Raw genomic sequence first — 21,309 nt, 5'->3', positions numbered from 1 at the left:
TTCCCTTCCGGATGTTTCCGTCTGCAAAACAATCCAGACTAGTTCCTATTGGTTACAGGGAAAAGAACCTGAAAAGAAAAAATCTCAAACATCTCAACTGTGAGGGAGACTGTTTTATGGATTATAAAGGAACAGAGATAGGGCCAACATGGTCAAGGATACGGGGAGGTTAGCTGCTCACGAAGCAATTTGCATTTTGTCAAGTTAACCTATCTTGTGGAACACCATGTTCCAGGCCTTCCAGAAAAATTTAAGCAACTGCACTGTTAAAAAAAATATCACAAATGCCTTTTCTGCCCAGTGGTTTCATTTAAAATGCAACAAGGTAACAGTTGTGAATAAAGTACAGTTGTCATTGTAAGAACTGTGCTCTATTTTCTGAAACATTTCTACAAAAGTATTTATAGATGTACAACTCTCTTTCCAAAGACCTCAGCAAATCTCCTTTTTAACCACCCACTAATTTGTTTAGTATGTTTTTATGGATGTTTCCTCATGGATGCAAATAGTCCATAACAAAAACTGAAAAACAAAAAGGAATATGTCAGGCTTATAGTCGACTGGTCTCTATATTGGTATGCCAACACAGATTCCTCTTCCCTATTTTTCTGAACAAAAATAGTCCACAGTCCTTGAGAAAATACCTTGTAAGAAATACTAACCACAAACATAATGTCGGCGTCAAACTTGACTTGCTTTAATGTCATGACTAATTTGTATCACTGAGCTGTTATCACTCACACAGTAGATTCTTAAGAGTTTGGACACATTAAGAGTTGAACGCTTTATGAGTTGGACACATCCTGTCTATAAAGCCAGTCATCAAAATCAGTGTCTATGCTGTAATACTTTATTATGAAGGGAAAATAACAGGAGCTGGCTCTACTATGTCCCGCCCTCTGCTAGGCATCTGGCATATCTTAGGCCAGGTAGTCTTTGCAGTAACCTTATGAAGTTGGAATTATAATATGAATATTGAATAAGAGGAAACTGAAGTCAAGGAGGTAAAATAATTTGTCTCAAATGCTATAGCTCACTTCTAACCAGCCAGAACTCATTCAAGCCCTGGCCTGACAGCCAAGCCCTTTCATTTCTGTCTGTCGTAGGCTGGTTCCACGGAGCAACACTGTCTTATTTATTATATTAAATGAAATTAAAATTAAATAGCTTAATTATTGTTGTCATCATAATTTTCCTATTTAGCTACCACTGTTGAGTGCCTTTTTTTTGAGAGAGAGAGAAAGAGACAGAGACAATGTGAGTGGAGGAGGGGCACAAAGAGAAGGAGACAGAGTCCCAAGCAGCCTCCACACTGTCAGCACTGAGCCTGATGTGGGGTTCGAACTCACAAAACCATGAGATCATGACCTGAGCCGAAACCAAGAGAGCGTGACGCTTAACCAACTGAGCCACCCAGGTGCCCCTGAGTGCCTTTTTAATTTACTCATCCTTATTGTAGGAACTCATCATTCTTACATCCACCTTGCAAGGTGAATATGCCCGCATGGTGCCGGGCAGTGTGCATACATTAGCCAATGTCACTGGCAAATGTTCTCATTTCACTGATGAGACAACAAAGCTAAGAAGTGACAAGGGACCCACCCAAGTCGGGGAAGTGGTTGAGCAGGTATTTATAGACTCGGGTATGTCTTACTCCTTTGCTATGGGCTCTTTTCACATTCTTCACAGTTTGACAACTTTAAAAATAAGTGACACCACGCTCAAATTAAATAATCTGAAAATGTACAATTCTAAAAGGGAACTGATAACTTAAGACAATCTGTAACCATGCTTCAACACTGCAAATGATTCCACTAGACACTTCTGAAAATGGTCCTTAAAACTCAAATCTTCATGCTTGGTTCATGCTTTTATGTTAAACTTAACTGTTCTTCACCCTTTCTCCATGGGTTGGAATTCCTCCAACAACTGTGGTCCCGGAGAATCCACATTGAGGTAATAAATTGTAAGGACTGGAAGTTGCTGTCCTCTTGATATTCAAGAAGTACTTAGCCTTAATGTGTTGTATATATCTCCCTCATATTTCCTTAACTAGCTGAAAGAATTAAGTTTTAAGACACTTCCTAAGACGTTGGTTTCCTAGTCAATATCCAACCAGTGAAGGCTTGGATCAATAAAACAAAGGAAGTAGGATGACCTGGGAAATGAATTTCTTACCTCTGACCTGTTTCCATATCTTGAAGCTCTTAAAATCTAGTTTTTAATCTAAACTGCTTTTTATAGTGAATGTTTCCATGGGTGATGACCGTAGAAGCAAATATGTACTTAGGTTACTTGTTTGACTAAAAGCAAAATAAATACTATTATAAAAATATGCTTATAATGTTATACTTTATATAACTGTGATTTATCCATCTGTTTATTTCTGTGTAGACAAAACAATTCATATTTTTAAAGTCTAATCTAATAAACTTTTCATGATAAAGAGGAACAAAATAGGGAAAGTTATGGGATAAATGGCATATCTAATTTTTCAAACTTTAACCCTTAAAAGACTTCTCTTGGGCTACAAATGTATCCTTCTGCTTTTTAGTGTGTAGGCAAATTTTCCCTTTAAGATATACTTAAATATACAAAGTCTTATATTTTGACTTTGACTAATAAATATCGTAAGACATAACTTTTCACTTTAAGATGAAATTCTCCCTCAAAACATACCCAATCCTTCAATATCCAAGAATAGGCTAAGGTCACTATTTTGTAAACTCACAGAACTAAGATTTCCCAAGAGCATGGACCACCTTTTTTTTTTTTTTTTAACTCTTTGGTAAGCTTATTTATACAAAGTTTTGCAGAGATGTAAACATTAAGCTCTTATCTCCATTGAAAACTATATCATGATGATGTTAGGACTGTCCTAGATAGTCTGGGATTCATAGAATCCATATTTTAGGGCAAAATAAGCCTCAAAGAATTATGGGCTAAGTCACACCTACTTCCTTCAATTAGATATTTCATCATAATTCCCCCAATTTCTGCAAGTCCAAACCCCACCTGACTTAGTATACACCTCGGGTTGCAACAACCTTCTAGAACATGTCTTGAAACAGTCAGCTGGAAGCCAGCTCTCCCTTCTATGGACCCACATAGAAGCCTGTTTCTCTCTTAAGGCATATGTCCCTTTCTGTCTTGCATTATAGTTACTTGCTGACATGCTGTATTTTCCCTCCTAGACAGTGAGCTCAAGGATACCATCTTGAATCACATTCAATTCTTCCGTGATGCTGTTAACTAACACATAGTGGGTTCTCAAGGAGCACTAAGTATGTACTCAATGATTTCTGTTAGCCATGGCAAATCGTCAGAAAGAATGAAAAACCTATTAAGAAGTATTTTAGGAAGCCCTTGGTCAAGAAAGAAAAGCATAAGAGTAGAAAATTCTTCGAGAGGCGAATCAGAATAACTGGCACATAAAAGTGACACATTCAATTTCTTCACCTTTATATAACCTCCAGAAGATCAAACGTTAATAAAATATTTATCTTCAGTTGTCACAAGCCAGACTTTGATTTAAAACTCTTGGGTACATGAATGTCATGCCAGACCCAAAATATACCGTCATGTATTTTTAATTTAAACATGGCTCTGTAAAAAATTTATGTATGCCTGATATGAAAAAACGTGGGTGAAGATCTCCCAACAGTCACCGCAAACAAGAAAACAGAACCTAAAAATGACTGTTGAACTTCTGTGAAGCTACATGGGAAAGCATTTCATACGAGAGTCCACTGTGCCATCAACACGACACAGGAAACGCATCCCCTTACCTTCAGGGAGTCAAAGCAGGCGATCACTCTTCCGTTCTCCACCTGGCAGCTCTTGGGGGGGTGAGCAAATTTGCACTCCTCATCGGAGCGCGAGCACGTGCCCCTCTGGAACTGCCTGCAGACCTCCAACGTCAGCCATTTTGTGTCTCTGACGGGGGCCACGTTCAAAGCCATGATGCTCGAGCTACCGGGATTCTGTTTGTTTGTGTCAAATGATGAAATCGATCCAGGTCCCAGTGATTCCGAGACTACTGTTGTGAAAAACCCCACATGTGAGTCTGAAGGTAAGTGATCAATTGCTTAGGGAGGCCCAATCCAGGAAGCAGTGAGGAGAGAATTTATCGGCAAGCAGTCACTCATCAATCAATATGCCCCACTTGAAGACAGTGGGCCGCAACAGAAGCACACTCAGTGTCATCTCTGGTGGTAAACGTCCGAGTCTCTCGACCGATCTGCAGACACAACTGTTTTTAATAAAGTGACTTCAATATCATGGCACTCCTTGGGAGGATATTCAGTTCTGACACGCGCAGCTATTGACGGTGCTGGAGAATAAGCCACCTAGACGTTCAGGTCTTGGCAAGATTTCTCTTTCTTTCCACCCTTCTAAATCCTGAAATCGAGCAATTGGCAAAGTCAGACAGTTGAGGTATCTTCATCCACCGTAAGGTCAGGGCTACGTGCATTTGACGGAAGAACAATTTGAACACAACAAGAGCTCAGGCTGCAGTTTCCAGCGAAAGTGACTTCACACAGGCACTTTGAAATCATGAACCTGCAGAACACAAAGAAAACATCAACTTACACCCAAACTCAATGGAATCAACACTTTGATAAACTGTTTTAGGTCTCATATAGAATTTGCAAAAGTGCAGTTCAGAACTTTGAGGTTTAAGGCTAGTGAGGAAAGTTATGCATTAAAGAGGGAGAGAGAGAGAGAGAACAAAACTGCAGCCGTATTGCAGAAATCTAGGCAGCAGTCCAGAAGTTAGGAATGACTCAAACACATGAGTGTGGCAGACACAATAATTAAGCATTCTGAAACAATCCCATCTAATGTGCTTCATCGCCAAAACAGTGTATTAGAACCGTAGCTTCAGATTAATTTCACATTTAGGCCATTGATCTTATTGTTGGAAATGCTATAAACAATTATTCGGGATGTGTCTTCCTAGGTAATAAGGGTACTGTCATTTTGGGTGCAGTGTGGGCTCCTTATTCTTTGTATTTTTTCTAGTTTACAGAGATCTGAACTTAGAAACGGATAGGGAGAAGCTTCCCAATATTTTTTAGGTCTCTTATACTTTCTCTCTACTGTTATTACTTGCTTAATGTTAGTATTCCCCTCTCTGCAGTAAGCACTCAGATGGTAAGGACTATTTATATTTGTCATTTCTGTGTCCCTAGTGCCTTAGTTCATGGCTATTAGTTCCTGAAAAAATATTTACTGACCGATTTAACTGGTGTCTGGCTCACTGACCAGAGGAATGAATGCAAGTTCGTTTTAGTTTTAGTTCAGTTTAGTTTTTAATGGACTCACAGTCTCCATTCTGTGGAGTGCTGGAGTTAAATCATACACCTACAACAAAAATATAACTAGAAAATTCATATTTCTAAAATTATATTTCATTTATTTTAATGTTTTGAAGGATTATGAAGTAGTTAAAATGTTAAAAATTTAACATTGTTGGGTCCAGGACGAATAAAGGACTATATATTAGAAGCTGATCGTTTTCAGATATTGTATACGTTGCCAGCTACCTGAGACACATGGCCTTGATGTCCTTTTAAAAATTTCTTTAAGTAAGAACTTAATGGAAACTGGACGTAGAGCATTTAAAATCAGCATGTATAAGTTCAGACAGCAGTAACTTTTGAGTGATTCACAAGTGTCCCCTGAGGAAAGTAGGTCCCATGATAATTAAGTTTAGTTAACTCCAGGTAAACCAGGCTGAACACGCTTCCTTGCAATAGGGCTTTTTTCGGTCTTGAACGAGTCTCCAATAGAGTAAGAGAAACAATGGTGTCTCTCAAGCTTATCCGATCGTGGAAGGTTTATTTAGCAGGACGTCTCTTGGGATGGTAGGCAATGCTGCTTCATCCCAGGACTTCATTTACTTGCTAGCAGAAGTGTGTAAATCGGTAATAACTGTATGTGCATGTAAGGAAATTGGCCACCTTGACGGCCATGACACATGCCTGACTCCAGCTGTAAAATACTTGAGGGGTCAGGCAGGCTACTGCTTGTCTGTTTGGCAGCATTGTGTTCCCAGCAGCTAACATCAACTTGCTTAACTAGGCAGTTTAAGAAGATGAGTTTAATAACCAAATTTACTCTGGGTCAGGTTTCACAGACCAGCCTGAACCTGCACCTCCATTGCCTCAACCCCCGTCTCTAACCCCCATGGAGAACAAAGGATGAGGGCAGCAGGGGACAAGAAAACATTCCTGCCTGTGTATTCAGTGGAGCCGAGGCACTAATAATGAGGTTTAAAATGATAGGTTGGACACATCTAGTTTATATTTGTACGATATTTTATAGAGTCCCTGAGTCCTACGGACCAGGGTCTGATGGGATTACAGGATGACAAAGATCCAGGAGAAGCTCAGCCCTAAAGACAGCATGGCTTTGGTCACGGCTTTTCACGTGTAGGAAAAGAAACGGGCAAACTTGTATTTAGGCACAGATGGCAAAAGAATAATTACTCAGGTATTCCTAAAAAACCACACAGAAACAATGCCCTCAACCCAGTCCAGTGAATGGGGTAGACTTTCGCGTGTATTTTCAGGTAAGAAATAATTGTTTTCCTGGGAGAAACAGATTGCCATTTGTAGTTACTATGAAAATCCAACCAGAATTTAGACAGACTCGAAGGAGATGAACTTGCTTTATTTTTATTTTTATTTTTATTTTTTTTTATGTTTATTTATTTTTGAAGGAGAGACAGAGCACGAGCCGGGGAGGGGCAGATAGAGAGGGAGCGACAGAATCCAAAGCAGCCTCCAGGCTCTGAGCTGTCAGCACAGAGCCCAACGTGGGGCTCCAACTCATGAGCCATGAGATCACGACCTGAGCCGAAGTTGGATGTTCAACCGACTGAACTACCCCAGGTGCCCCTGAACTTGCTTTTAAAAGCAGAGGAGCCACACTTTCTGCTGGCCAGAGTCCTGTGTACGTCAATGGTGTTCCAGAAGGAAAAGAAGGCACATCATACTATACATAAGTATATTGCTATCCTCTCACAAATCCCCTCTTCCTTCCTGCTTGTTCTTGGTTTCTATCCTAAAAGTTACAGAGCTAATGTTATCAAAGACACTGCCTCCCTTGGCCCATCACAACCTCCATCTTCTGAGACGGATATAAGCAGGCAGTTGTGGGAACAAGGAAGAGAGCACAGACTTGAATTAGGTTAAGGAAGGCCACCAAAGAAGATGGCTGATGAGGGGTAAGGATGGAGAAAACCAACTTTTGACACGGTTATCAAGGGACAAGACTAACCTCTGCTAACACACAGACCAAAGCACATATTGGATCTGCCAGACTAGATTTCTTGGGAGGAAGGGTTGTGTTAGGGCTTCATTCTCCTGTATAGGAGCCGCTAGCTACATGTGCCTACTGACCACTTGAAATGTAGCTAGTGCCACTGAGGAACTAAATTTGAAATTTGTATTTCTTCTTAATTAATGTAAATTTAACTAAAACGTTGATCCTCACTTTAGTTCCTGGAAACCTTTCAAGTGGGCTTGGACTGACCTGAGTACATAAATCTACTTTTCAGTTGTAAATTCTATGAAATCTAAATACAGATCAAGAATGTCCAATGGGTTCAGCTCCTAATTGAGTTGTGCTTTGAGTATAAAATACATACCGATTTCAAATGCTTCGTATGAAAAAAGAATGTGAAAGTATCTCATGAATATTGTTTCACATGTACTACATGGTGAGTTGATAATATTTTAAGTAACTGGTTTAAATATTATTTAGCTTATATTAAAATTAAGCTCACTTGCTTCTTTTTAGCCCCTCCAAAATTCAGAGCTACATGTACCTCTCATTATATTTCTACTGATGGCAATGTCTTACTGGCTTTTGCATTTTGTTTTCTTTCAGCCAACACAGAACATTCTGGAATGGTGGAAAGTACCTTGTCCTAAGAGCCAGCGTCAAGCCTTTGTTTTGCCAAGGTTCCTTCATGTGACCTTGAGTAAGTCAATTTCTCTAAAATGTTGATAATAGTTCCTACCTACATTACATGATTGATGCCATGAAGGACAGATTATAGAGAGAACAAAGAATACTTTGTAAGCAGTAAAGTGCTGTCCCAATGCAAGGCAATGAAAGGAGGAGCTACTCTATAAATATTTATTGAATAAATCCACTTTCAGGCTTCCTCTCTCTCTTCAGTCATTCTACATCAATGGCCAGGCTTATGCCTTGTGCGGATCTGCTCCAGCTACAGAAGCTGAGAGCAGGGCGGTGCCTTAGAGATCAAAGGGACCGACAGAACTGTGTACTCAGGCCACTTATCCGGAGCATCCCTCGGTTCTCAAACTGATTTATTTCGCAGCCGGAAGGAACCCACAGAGAAGCTGCCCCAAGTACAAATCCCACAGTGTTCTTCTTACAAAGGCCTGATGCTTGCTTTCTTCCCTCAGTTGCTACTAAACCCAGAAGTGAATCAAACACTTTTAGGGCCCAGGCATTGACCCTGGGTGTGATGCCTAGTCCAAATATGCGGGGAGCACTGCTGGGGTGCCTACTACGTTTGAGGGCTTGCTGGAAATGCAGCGACAGATGCCATCCTCCAGTGCTCTGGGTGAGCGGGGAGGAACCTGTGGCATTTTCTAGTTCATCTACCCAGAGGGGCCCCTGGGAAAATGTGTCTGAGTGGAGAGGGCACCCTTTTCTCATTCTCAGAAAGGTCCCATATATGCTGCCATTGGCCCTGCTTATATGCAAGACGTTTCTGGGTTGCCCTAAGAAGCTGGGGCTCCTGCCTACAATATTTTCCGGTTTCTCCCAATGCTTCGCTTATGCTTCTATTTTTCCACCTTTTTTTTTTTTTTTTTGACTTGTGCTTCAGTTTTATTTCCAACATCGCAATCAATGCCATCCCAGTTAGCTCCTTCCGGTGCAGAACCCAGGCAGAATTCAAAAGTAATTGTTCCCAGTTCTTTCTCTGGCCTTGTTCCTTCTTTGGCGTTCCTTTCCTTGTCCTCCTCAGGCATTCAGCGGCCTCGTGTTCTCTCCCCCTTCTGGCTTTCTAAGCCCCTCACGGAGGAGGAGACGCCCTTGCCCTTGAAGGCTCAGCTGAGCACTGATCTGGCAGGCCCTCACTGCCCTGTACCCTGAAGTGCTGTTCCTGCTGACCTGCTTCACCCCCTCTGGTGACCTCTGGGTAGCCCACTTTCTGATAGTGCCTGGTGATGATTGTTAAGTATTACCTCCTAATTCTCCAGAACTTACACATTGACTTCTCCACCTGCCTGCCCCCAGCTCAAGGTTTCGCCCTATGTATGTAATAGACTCTGCCTATTATTTTCAAATCCTCAGTGCTCAGTTACGTGCCTGGTGTCAAGAATACACTCAACAAATGTTTGTCAAACGAACTCCTGATCCTCCTCCAAGGAACTTTTGCGTTTTAATGTGGACCGAAGGCTAACCTAAAGGAATAAGGCTCTGCATAGGGAATTTCAGTATTATCCTGGGGGAAAATTCCAGCAGGTGCCACTGGCTTACCTCATTGCGGCCAAGAAGGCCCTGGTGACAGGGAGGATCTGCCCCCAGGACAAATTATTTGATCTTCGAACCCCAGCATCCTTAGCCCAGCGATTTGCAGATTTGCAAAGTGTAATACCTGGGCCAGCATGGCAGCAGCCTCTGGGAGCTTGTTAGGATGCAGATTCTCAGGCCCCGCCCAGAGGCACTGAATCAGAAAGTCCGGGGGTGGGGCCCAGCAAGCTGTGTTTGAATAAACTCTCGGGGTAACTCTGGGGCACGCTCAAGTTTGGGAACTGCCGTAGTATGCATTTCTTGTTGCCCCCCCCCACCCCATGTGCTGGGGGAACAAAGATGTCTGCCCTGAGTTGATCACAGGGTCTCGGGGTCACTGATTCCCCCAGAAATAATTGCAGGAGGGCTGGCTGGGGGCTTCTTCCAGTGGCTGTTTCTGATCGATGAAAACAAAACACAACTACACAGAAAACATCTGAGAGATCTGTTCTTAACAAGACTTCATTCTATGAGAATTACAAGAATAAATGAACTCGTAGCCTGTAGGTTTGGTTCAGGATGAAGCAGGCCTTTGGTCCAGGTGAGTGGGGCTTTGTTGCTAGGATCCTTGCCTGAGGGAGGACTGCCTCAGAGGGCTGGTGGCCCTCGGTGACCAGCAGCTCAGTCCTTTGCCCCTTCCTGCTAGAGCTCTTTACAGAAGGGCTGATGTGTAGCACCCGGGTATAACGAGGGTGGAGGTTCACCACTGGACGCATCTTCAAAGGAAAAGCAAGATTGAAGTTCAAGGGTAAAGAAACGCTGTAGTATTTCCTGAAACACCAAAGGACTCGCTGTGCAACTCTACAAAACAATCTCAGTCTATTTTTAGGGGTTTCACTTACATGACACTTCATTTTTCAAAATATATTTAAAACCCTCCTAGGTGTTGGATTTTCAGAAAGCTGTGACTTCTGACTATAGAACACTGAGCCGCGCAAGTTCCCTTGCAGCTGTTCAACGATGCGGCAGGCCAGTCTGGAAAGCGCGGCCTCCAAGCCAGGCCACCTCCCTTCGTTCCACACCTCTCAGCAGCCAGACAAGCCCGGGCCGGGGACCCCAGGTGTCCTCGCCCTGCTGACGCTTTGTAGCCAGTTTGTACATTTCTGAAGGGAAAAACATCAGTCATGTCGGATCGTGAGGCTGAGACTGATCAAAATGTAAGACCGCCTCAAGGAAAATAGTTGTGCGGTACGCGGCTCCCTCGCTCACTTTTTGGTCAGCTGTGGCATTTAGCCGTCTGCCAGACACCGGCCTCCTAGCGAGCTGATCAAAGGGTCCTTGCAAAACAAACCGATTTCTGAGTCAGACAGCCAAGGACTCATTATCCATTAAGTAATTTATGGGATGCCTTTAATTTTATTTTCCATAAATCTAATTACAATAAAGAAACGATGCTTCCTTGAGTCTCCTAATTTCTCATTTTGAGATTCCCTGGGTTTCCTCTTTTCAATTTTTAAATTCTCCAAATATATTTTTAAAGAATGATTTCTCCTCCCTGCGAGTCGCTTGATGTCTGAGCATCCCTACTTCTATTTCTGGAGCCTGATTTAAAATAGCTCTCAGTGTGCTCTCGCCCCTGATCAATGGCTGGCCTCAGCCCACACCTATCAGATGCAGATCCCCGGGCAGGAGAGGAATCTCGAGATGCTGCTGGCTGGCGTGCTGGGCTGAGAGCCACTTGACCTCCGGGAGAGGGTGTAATCCTGCCCTGTAATCACAGCCACTGAGAAGAGGTCCCTCACTGGGGCCTTCCCACAGGAAGCCCTATGCACCAATAAAAATACAGAAACTAGAGAGGCCCCACTGCAAAACGAATAAAGGACCTAGCTGACTTTTTGAAGAAAAGGTTTGTAAAGGGAGCAGCAGAAGTGACAGTCCTTAAGAACATGTTTCTTTATAGAACCTTGAAACTGGTTTCTTTATAATTTACTGGACACGTAAGTTAAATGGCATTTTGAGACTTCTGCGTGGTTTTGAATGGAGAATCAGTTTTTCTACACGGGGTTCTAGTTGCTCCTCTCTCCTGAATAGCTGCGTAACGTCTTGAGTTACGCTCTCTGAGTGTCAGTTTCCTGTTTGGAATCAAGGGGTTGAAAATACCAAAGCCATAAATATATGTCCTGCAACCAATGTAGACATAGTAGTATAAGTCCTCTCAACATTAGATACAACATCTATATGCTTTACATCTATGTGCATGTACACACACACACACACACACACGACAGGTGGAGATAAACTTCCACTCAGTAAAAGTTATAAATTTCTGTAAAGTAAATGAAGTTTGAGTCACAGAAACTAGAAAAGTCCTTTCTATGAAGTTGGTACACACTATGAAATCCTTCCCAGAAATTAGTGAGACAAACTTTTGATGGATGCTCTTCTAAGACGAATTCCAAACACACATTCATTCTAAGCAGAGAAAGAACCGAGGCTAACAATGATGCCTCCATTTTATATGGTACTTTGTTCTTTTGAACACACTTTTAAATACACTTCAATGAGAAAAACAAAACACTGGCCACCCAAGGTCACAAGGGCGGGTCTGCTGAGCCAGTGTTCATGACAACAGTAATAAAAGAAATTCCCAGCTACAATTTTTCTCTTGTATCTTAAAATACAAGCGAAAGATTCATAAAATCCAGGTCTCATTTTAACACATGAAAATTTCCAGTCCATTTTCACTGCAGTTTCCAGGAATGGGCAGAGAAAGAAATCTCATCTTTAATTAGAAGAGGAGAAATTTCTAAATATAATCCTGAAACTACAGTCAGATATAATATATTCAACACACATTTGTATTCAAATTATGTTTTTTTCACTGTGTCTGTGTTTTCTATCTAAACATTTATAATTCAGTTAGGAGACGCTCTTATTAGAATAAACGCAATTGTATTAGATACCATTTAAGGCTGACCGCACTTACCGGTTTCCTGGACCCAGTGGCTGCTGTCAGAAAAAAATGATTACTGAGCGGCAGGCTGCAATCTAGCCCCTGAATTCCCAGAGAAGTCTTTGCCAGAACCTTCCATTTCCTTCCCTGGCCACCGCCCCTGGTGGACAGGACTGCTTTTCAGCTGACCTTTTTCCTTTTCTGTCTCTCTCTCCCTCCATTATCACCAGCCAACTGGCTATTTCATCTGCCCGCACGCTTACAAATGCCTAGACCCCCTTTTGCGACAGAAGTTTTGTAGCATAACTTTCATTATCACTGAACAAAAATAATCAATAGTGCGGCCAACAAGCATATATTACCATACTGGAGTAGAAGCTTTCAAAGGAAGTAATTGTTAATAAAATGAATAATGTGTGTTTTGAAATTTCAGTGCTTAGGTACATACATATATGCTACCAAATAGAATGAGGCGGTCAGAGGCTCACACCTGTATGCATGTAGCATTATTTTCAGTGTGACAGGCACAAATGCAGACTGACAGAGGTATGACAAGTGATGTGTCTTTTCAAAATGTCAAAAAATTCCCGTTACAGCTCCTAACAAGTTAAAGAACAATGGTGCCTCAATTTACACAGGTGTTATGTTCTTAACAAATTCAGCTGTATTAAGATGGTCTAAAAGTAAAAAACAAATCAATTAAAAACACACTTTGTACAAAAAAATACACTTAAGATCTTGACCAAGATCACTATGAACAGGATTTTTATCTATGTGAATGTCCAGCAGGACACTCAAAGGTCATGAGCTACAGGCCGGTTCTTCGCTCTGAGGGAGTCACAGATAGACATCACAAGATGGCAAAATCCTTCACTCCTGCCCACTACATTTTTAAAAATATTTTTTTAATATTTATTTATTGTGGGGAGAGTGCAAGCAGGGGAGGGGCAGATGAGGGAGACAGAGGACCCGAAGCCAGCTCTATGCTGACAGCAGCGAGCCCAATGTGGGGCTCAAACCCACAAACTGCGAGATCATGACCTGAGCCAAAATCGGACGCTCAACCGACTGGGCCACCCAGGCGCCCCAGATTTTAAAGATGCTCCCTAGTCCTTTGGACAATGGGAAAAAATGTTCCCTTAAATCTCCAAAGAAATGTTTCCTTTCTTCACAGGGCGGTCCTATCCGCACTGAGAATGGTGTTGTAGGGTCTTAAGCTGTATAAATCTGACTAAGGTGACTCAGGTATAAAATATGAGGGTCACCAGTATGGTGCATTTGGGGGGGGGGGCACTGGAGGAACCCAGCTAAGACCCCAGCTAGAGGAAGCTCTCTCTGATAGCATCACCCAGGATGCATTAGAATGAGAAGGTCTCACAGGTGGTAACACTGGATATTGATTATAGCAATGGTCCAGAGAAAAGGGATAATTGAGGCCCCAAATTACATTGCAGTAGTGAGAAGGAAGAGGAGGAGGGTGTGGCTGGGGTGAATTCACTAGAAGTGGATCAGCTTTGGGAATATAGACAGCAAGGGAGAGATCAAAGAGGACTTCAAAAGTTGGATCCTGTGTGGACACTGACGCTCTGCCCAGGAGGAAAGATGTCGGGAAGTGGAAGCCAATTGGAAATAGGGGCATTGAAGTTGAAGAGAGGGGACAGAGAGAGAGAGCAAGCGAGTGAGAGAGAGAGAGAGATTTATATCTGTATCTACATCTGTGTCTACATCCAGGGGAGAAATGAGAAAGCCTTGAACAGAGTCAAGGACAGTCTGTTCAGTTACTTAGAGGTGATGGAAAGAAGAGGAACAAGCGAAACCATAGACCAAGAATGACGAGAGACATGAGATCCTCTGAATAGTGCAGGGTCAAGGGTGTGTGGGGAGAGTTTCAGAGCTCCAAGATGGAGGGAGTAGCCAGAAGAGTCCACTGCCTCCAGGAGACCATGGGCATGTGGATGGTTTTGGGTGGCCAGACATCCTAACGAGGCTGCCACTGCTGACTTTCCAGATGGCAGTTTCCCTGGCTCACAGCTGTGGGGGGAGGGGTCAGGACAGCTGGAAAATGAAGCCCTCGGTGCCTGGAGCTCTTGGGAGTATTTGGTGCTGCAAGAACACCATGTAGCAACAGGGGAGGCTTTGAACTGTCTTTGCTTTGCAGTCAGATGGGCGCTGATTACCTGCGTGCTCCCAGGGCGGGTGACCCTTTGTGAGCCTGGAATGTGTTCGCAGAAGTGGAAGGAGGGACCAAGTGAAGCACCCAGGAGAGCAGGAGAGAGCCTGCTTCTCCTGTCTCACTTCCAGCCTCTCGTTTCTTTCCTGAGTGGAAGGAGGGAAACACAACAGCAGCTTGGGAAAAGATGGCAAACTGAGGTGCGGGCTCGAGAGCCGGAACTGTGGCCCAAAGGAGGGGGAGGGATGAGGCCACCAGCTCCAGTGGAGGCCCAGCCTTGGCGAGAGAGAACATGCTCCTTTCTCAGACGCAGGGCTGAAAGAAGGTGGGGAGTGAAAAGAGCCGGGTTTTCGGTTGGAGAGCAGGAAAGTGACATGGGGCAGCTTCTGTGTTGTGGCCCCTGCCCTCTGGGTCAGTAAGAGATGTTCGACCTGCTGGGACAGGCAGGTGTGGGGCTGGGCCCCCACCAAGAGCTCCTGAAGCTTCCGATGGCCCTTGCGGGCAGCTGCAGCAGGGACAAGAGATAAAGCCAGAGAATGTCAAGTGGCCCAGAAGGCACAACCTCCACGCGATAGCATGAGCTTGCTCTGAGATGAAAGTTTGGTTTCGTCGCTTTCTCCATCTGCCCTTGGCATTTGAGAGCAGGGGCGGCGAAGGGATGCTGTCAATTTCAAAAGTCAAGGCCTCAGAGACGGGGCAGTTTAAAGCAACAAAAAGACCTGGGTTATAACAAGAGCACACACGAACGTGATGGGAGTTGAGGACGTGGGGGACCAGGCTGTTCTCTCCCTGCGGAAACTGGATACGCCATCAGGAGACCGTATCATAAAGCATCTCGGTGTGTGTGCGTGTGCGGGGTGGGTGTGAGTGATGTCAGAAGCCGGCGTGGCCGTACCCCCACCAAGAGGGGCTGGATCAGATCACATGTGCTCTGGAAATGAAGAGCCAGTGGCTTCCCTTAGATCAGCACAGAAGGGGCCATGAGCAGCACGTGTCTCAAAGAGAAGAAAAAGGCAGGGGCTGGAGCCAGTCTGCGTGCAGGGCAGACAGATAAATTCCTGGGACATCTTTAGTGGCGAGATAAGACCCAGGTACTGGCTTAAAACAAACATTTGTTGAGAACCTTTTGCCAGCATGTTTTTGAGGTGAAAGGTTAATAAAGAGGAGGGAGATCAAAGCGTTTATGCCTGGTGGCCAATGTTAGCTGGAGGAGGAGGGGGGAGGAGGAGGAGGGGAGGAGGGGAGAGGCTAGCATACCTGCAGCTGGTGAATGTGGAGGGGGTGGGGAACAGACTAGAACTGCAATGCAGGCAAAATCCACCAGGCCTCTGTTTGGCCGTTCTCTCCACCGGGTGACAGGTGACGGCTCGAAGCCCACCAGACAGGGACGACTCCCCAGAGTTGTACCCTTTCTCTGTCTCTGCCACCGCTTCCTCCCCCCTCCTCCCTCTCTCTGAAGCCAGCCCACATCTGACCCATTAGGAAGTTCCCCTGGCTCCGCCTTTCCAACAGATCCCAAATCCAGCCCTTTCTCACCACCCATGTGGTTGCCATCATCTGGATTAATGTCACAGGTCCAACCAGTGTCCTCTGCGGCTCCCCATGCCCTGCTGCAGCCCCTCCAACACATAATTCTGGGAAAGCCTTTGAAAATGGAACCAAATCATGTCATTTCTCTGCTCAGGAACTTCCAGTGGCTCCCCACCTCCAGTGTCAAAGCCAAGAGACTTATAATAGCCCGTCATGACCAGCCCCACACCTTCCCTGACCTTCCCTTTGCTCCCCCTCAGTCACCCTTGCCTTTGGCCGGTCCTTGAGCTGTCAACTGTCGGCCTGCCTCGGGACTCTGGCCTCGCTGTTCCTTCTGCTGAGAATGCGCCTCTCCCAGAGAGTCATACGGCCCAGGTGTCAGCCTATGGGGAGGGGAGGTCTTTCCTGATGTAATATTGTATCAGTCCTCCTTCCCCACGCGGGGTCACCCTGCTTTATTTCCCTCCAAAGTCCTCATCATGATTGGAAACTCACACACGTAGTTACTGATGTTTTCGTTTTTCTCCGCCAACCAGAATATAACATCTGTAAGGGCAGGGTCTGTCTTATCCCTGACAGCTAACGTGACACGGAAACTTTTAAGACATAGTAAGCACTCAGTGGATGTTTGCTGAATGAGTGTGCGGATGAATGGACACATAAATCAATGAATACACTACAAAGCTCATAGCTTGTGCCTTAAGGCTTGTTTGGTTCCATCCTCATGATGTGATTTGAAATCTTTCTCGTCCATTGTTGTTCTTGCCACTATGTCGGTTCTCTGGGGCTCCAACTTCTTTCTTAGCATCAAACTGGAGAGGGTGCAACAATATTTTAAGGCCACTTCTGCCCTGAAAGTTCTGTGATTGTACAGTGATTGGCAAGGCTGAGTTAAGGAGAAATGTATTTTTAGGAACTCTTCTGGAAATCTTATCAGCTCGGCTGGGTTTGGCCTAGATTTGTTAGCAGGCTGTTTGAGCTGTGAGATCTAACAGGAGCAACTGTACCGGGGAGGGGGAGCATTTGGGGAGTCCATTGTGTTCCTGCTCCAGAGTCCAGATCCAAGGGGGCACCCAGGGAGGGTGCAGAGGTGACAGTGTTTTGCATTCAGCATGAGGAAAGAGCAGGTGTTGAATACTTAGGCTCCAGTCTGCAAAAAGGACACAGATCTAGGGGTGCCTGGGTGCTTCAGTAGGTTGAGCGTCCGACTTCAGCTCAGGTCATGATCTCGCAGTTTGTGAGTTGGAGCCCCGGGTCAGCCTTGCTGCTGTCAGTGCAGAGCCCACGTCAGATCCTCTGTCCTCCTCTCTCTCTGCCCCTCCCCTGCTCTCTCTCTCTCAAAAACAAATAAACACTAAAAGAAAAAAGAACACATATCTAGGGGCTGTTCCCTCTGCAGAGAATGCGCCTCTCCCAGAGAGTCATAAGGCCCAGGTGTCAGCCTATGGGGAGGGGAGGTCTTTCCTGATGTAATATTGTATCAGTCCTCCCGGGGGGGCGGGGGGGTTGTTAATACTCCTTTACATTTTCTCTTCTACTAGAACAGCACATAAAATGCTACTGTGCACCAAGAACTCACCAACACCCCCAGCCCAGTCGTCACAGTATGGTGGTCTCGGACTTTCCGGATGGGAGCAAAACTGGCTCCTGAAGGCTGTCAGCAGAAAAGTTTGCTGAAACTGGCTGTGAGTAAGTTCTTTGATAAGACTGGGCCCCAAGTGGCCCCATCCCTGGCCCTGGTATTCTTAGCAAGTGAATGCCCAAGTTTTGAGCCACATGGACCCTCAACACAGTGGACTGGGGGGTTGACATATCTCTGGAGGCAGACCAGAGAAACCAAGTCTTCCTCTGCCCTTGTCCCCTGAGGCCATAGCCAGGTCCCCTTCTTCTGGAGGTTTGTAATCCAGCTGTTAAATACACCCCAGAGAGGTTCTGATAGGAAGAACCTTCTAGTTCTGCAACCTCTGTTGATGTCCAACCCCACTCCACTGACTTCGTAGAATACGATCATTCTGGCACGGAACCAGATATGGGGGATGTGGATTGAACAGCCCAAAGGTTCAGAAGACCCCAGAAGGATGCAAAATGCTACTGGTTTCTTTGAACACTGAAAAAGATACCCCGAGGGTATCACATCCAGGTGATGGTATTTCATTAATATTTAACAAAATAAAAATTTCTCTACAGAGCACCATTTGACTTAAGCAGAAAAGTACAGAACCCAGAAATGCAGCATCAGGAAGAAGTCAATCTATGAAAGGAGGATTTTTATTTTGATGTCATTTCACTCACCCTAGAAGTTAAAAAAAAAATCAATTTCCTGCCATAGTTTTTAGAATGGCTGTGGACAAGGAGTGACTCAAGCCCCAAGTATAAAGCAGGCTACACAAATGAGTCTGAGTCAAAGATTCCTCTTATCTTTCAGGAAATTGAACTAACTGCTAGAATTGAAATCAACAACAAATATTTACTGCACTTGAAACCCGGAGCTCTAATAAAAAAAAAAAAAAAAAAAAAAAGGACAAACCTGGCAACAAAGTGCACATTCTATCAAAACTTAGCACGCTCTGATGTAACCCAGGCGGGCATTATTAGGTCACACGATGCTAATCGCTGGAGGCTGGCAGCACCACAGGACCTGTCAGACCCAGGTCCCCTCCTCCACAACCCCCTCCCCAAGCAGCGTCTTTTGTGGCCTCTCCGCCTAGATGGGGCACTCCTCCCAGGCTAATCACCGCTGGCTCAGCCTCCCCGCTGCCACCGGTTGTGGTTATTTCTAAGCGACGTCACCCGGTGCTGTGTCACTATGGCAACAGCGGGCCACCGCTCTGAGAAGTGCAACAGGGAAACTGGGGGAAAGGAAAAATAAGTCACAGGGCTGCACTGCCCCTGGTCACGGGCAACTTCTGAAGTGGCGAACGTGCTTCCCATTTTATGGAAGGGGAAACTGAGGCGCCAGTGCTCTCCCCAATTTCCTGTGAAAGGAGGGGCAAAATGTAAAGCCTGATGATCACCGCCTACCCATGGGGCTCTGCTCCCTTGTGACTTGGAGTTCACTGGGTCATTTCAACAAGCATCAAATGTGAAGGAAACAAACGAACGGGGGTGGGGGTGCTTTGGGATTATGTAGATGAATCATGAAATCTTCAGGCATCTATTTTAATGTACTAAACACGGCTCTCTCAACTACATATTCTGCGTTTTTTTCCAAATACACAATTCTTATTTAAATGTACGTAGTTTTGCTTTCCCGGGTGACTGACCCGTGGACTTCAGTCAGTTCCTTAATCTCCTCCAACAACTGCATTTCTTTCACAAACGTATCCCTTTTCCTTTAAGTGTTTTTTAAGAGGCATACTGCTGAGCTGGAAAATTAATAACCTGGCATAACCTGTGATACCACCCTCACGACAAGCTCTCAAGTTACCTGTTCATTATTTTCCAAAATGATTTTATCACCTGCGTTCCCATGTGCATACTTCGATTGCTCGTCTAATGCTGCTTTTTTCTCAAACTGGTCTGACCTCCTTCTCTAAGAGAACCAATAGCTTTGAGTCAAACCAAATCTGACAAGATAAAATGAGAGAGAGAGAGAGGCAAAAAGAGAGAGTCTGAACAATACCTTTTCTGGCATGCGGATCATCCCATGGCTACCTCCTTATGCTCTGTATACACCGCCCCCCCGCCCCCGCCAAAGTTTTGTCATTAACGGTATGCTATGATCAGGCAACTCCCCTATACAGCACTGCTTCTACATTTAAAGCATTATTTTGCTCATGAAGTCTCTTTTAAACTTGGGGTAAAATGTGAAATAATTTTTATGATTACAATAAAGCCTTGTGTGCAGATGTAAATGATGTTTTGCTCATTGAAATAGAATCAAAATGACTTCTTAGGGTTTAACAAAAGTGTGTGTCTGGATGAGAAACGTATGACTCACATCCGCAACTGCTAAGAGTCAAGAGATACGGTTTGTACAACCACATGCCATTGAGCCGACCACTGAACTTGAAACTTCATCGCCCCAGCTACACTGTTGTTGCCGAGCCTCAAGCGGTGGACTGTCTGTGCAGGAGTCTGGACGACTGGAAGCAGAGCACCACTACAAGGCATCTCATCCCTGGGTTCTTCATGGAGCCGGGGTAGGGAGGTTGCAACATCGCTGGTGGAAATTTTGGTTAAGGCCACACAGATAACCCCTGCAGCACTTGGCAGAGATGATCCTGTCTGCACTACTTTTTCCAGTAAGAATGACTCAGCAGCAGAAAATATTTATTATGCCTGGTTACGACTTCTGCACGGTGCAAGGCGCTTTCTCTAACTCCCTGTCAGCTCTGCGAACAGGCCTCCCGAGGTTCATCCAGCTTCTCAAATGGTACCTGCAATATTTTCAGAGAGCCGCTAAGGATGGAGATCCTGTCTCTAAGCCAGCAGTTTTAAAGGTTCCCACTTATCTGCCTTAGGCCAATGCTTTAGGCTTTCCCAAGGTTTCCTTAGAAGGAGAAGCACTTTGGTTTTCAAGAGTCAGGAAGACGATGGAGAGCTTGAAAACACATAGGTAACTGGCTCCCTCACCACACCTCCTACTAAAAAACGCACTTAGCTCACTAGATCCCAGGAAGTTTCTAGAAAGAAAGGGCCATCTGCACTTCTTTTCCCAAAGTGGGAAAGTGTAAAAAGGAAGGGCCCTCCATCTGAAATACACTTTCCTACCCTTGGGGAGTAGCCCAATTGCCTAACTATCACCAAACGGGCAGGGCTGGCAGTTAGGAAAGCTGAGTTAGTTTTCACACGGTCACAAGGTAGGCAGGAGACTTGGGGTGAGTCACAGCCCCTCTCCAGGCCTTGGCTTACCCAGCCATGAAAAGGAGACGCTGGACCAAGCAGTGGTTGTGAGACCCGGGGGTGAGTAGCTACATAGCCACAGGTAAACATATACTGTAGCGTATGGAAGGATCAGTTTTACTAAAATAAAAAAAATAAATAAAAATAAAAAAAGTTGGGACAGAAAGGAAAGTCAAATAACTTCAGGGGTAAGTAATTTTAAATTTTTTGTATTAGAGCAGACATACATAATGGAGTAGAAGATACCATTTAGAGACTTCAGATAAATAAGAAGCCTTCTTCTGTCAGTCCTCCTAAACCTCAGGAGACC

The 21,309-nt window shown here is 44.6% G+C and overlaps 1 protein-coding gene across 9 annotated transcripts in view; it reads right to left on the bottom strand.

The window, feature by feature from the left end:
• The window catches only part of MBNL2 (muscleblind like splicing regulator 2), a 159,614-nt gene that overhangs the window by 105,878 nt on the left and 32,427 nt on the right, over window positions 1-21,309 (bottom strand). For all 9 annotated transcript variants that reach the window (XM_043581913.1, XM_043581838.1, XM_043581879.1 and 6 more), the window contains one exon: window positions 3,789-4,563. In XM_043581913.1, coding sequence (XP_043437848.1) covers window positions 3,789-3,962 — 174 coding nt within the window. In that variant the 5' untranslated portion in view covers window positions 3,963-4,563. The remainder of the gene's footprint in view (window positions 1-3,788; window positions 4,564-21,309) is intronic.

Source organism: Prionailurus bengalensis, chromosome A1, assembly GCF_016509475.1.
Source record: "Prionailurus bengalensis isolate Pbe53 chromosome A1, Fcat_Pben_1.1_paternal_pri, whole genome shotgun sequence".
In the NCBI taxonomy this organism is placed as follows: domain Eukaryota; kingdom Metazoa; phylum Chordata; class Mammalia; order Carnivora; family Felidae; genus Prionailurus; species Prionailurus bengalensis.
This window is presented reverse-complemented; position numbering and strand designations above follow the sequence as displayed.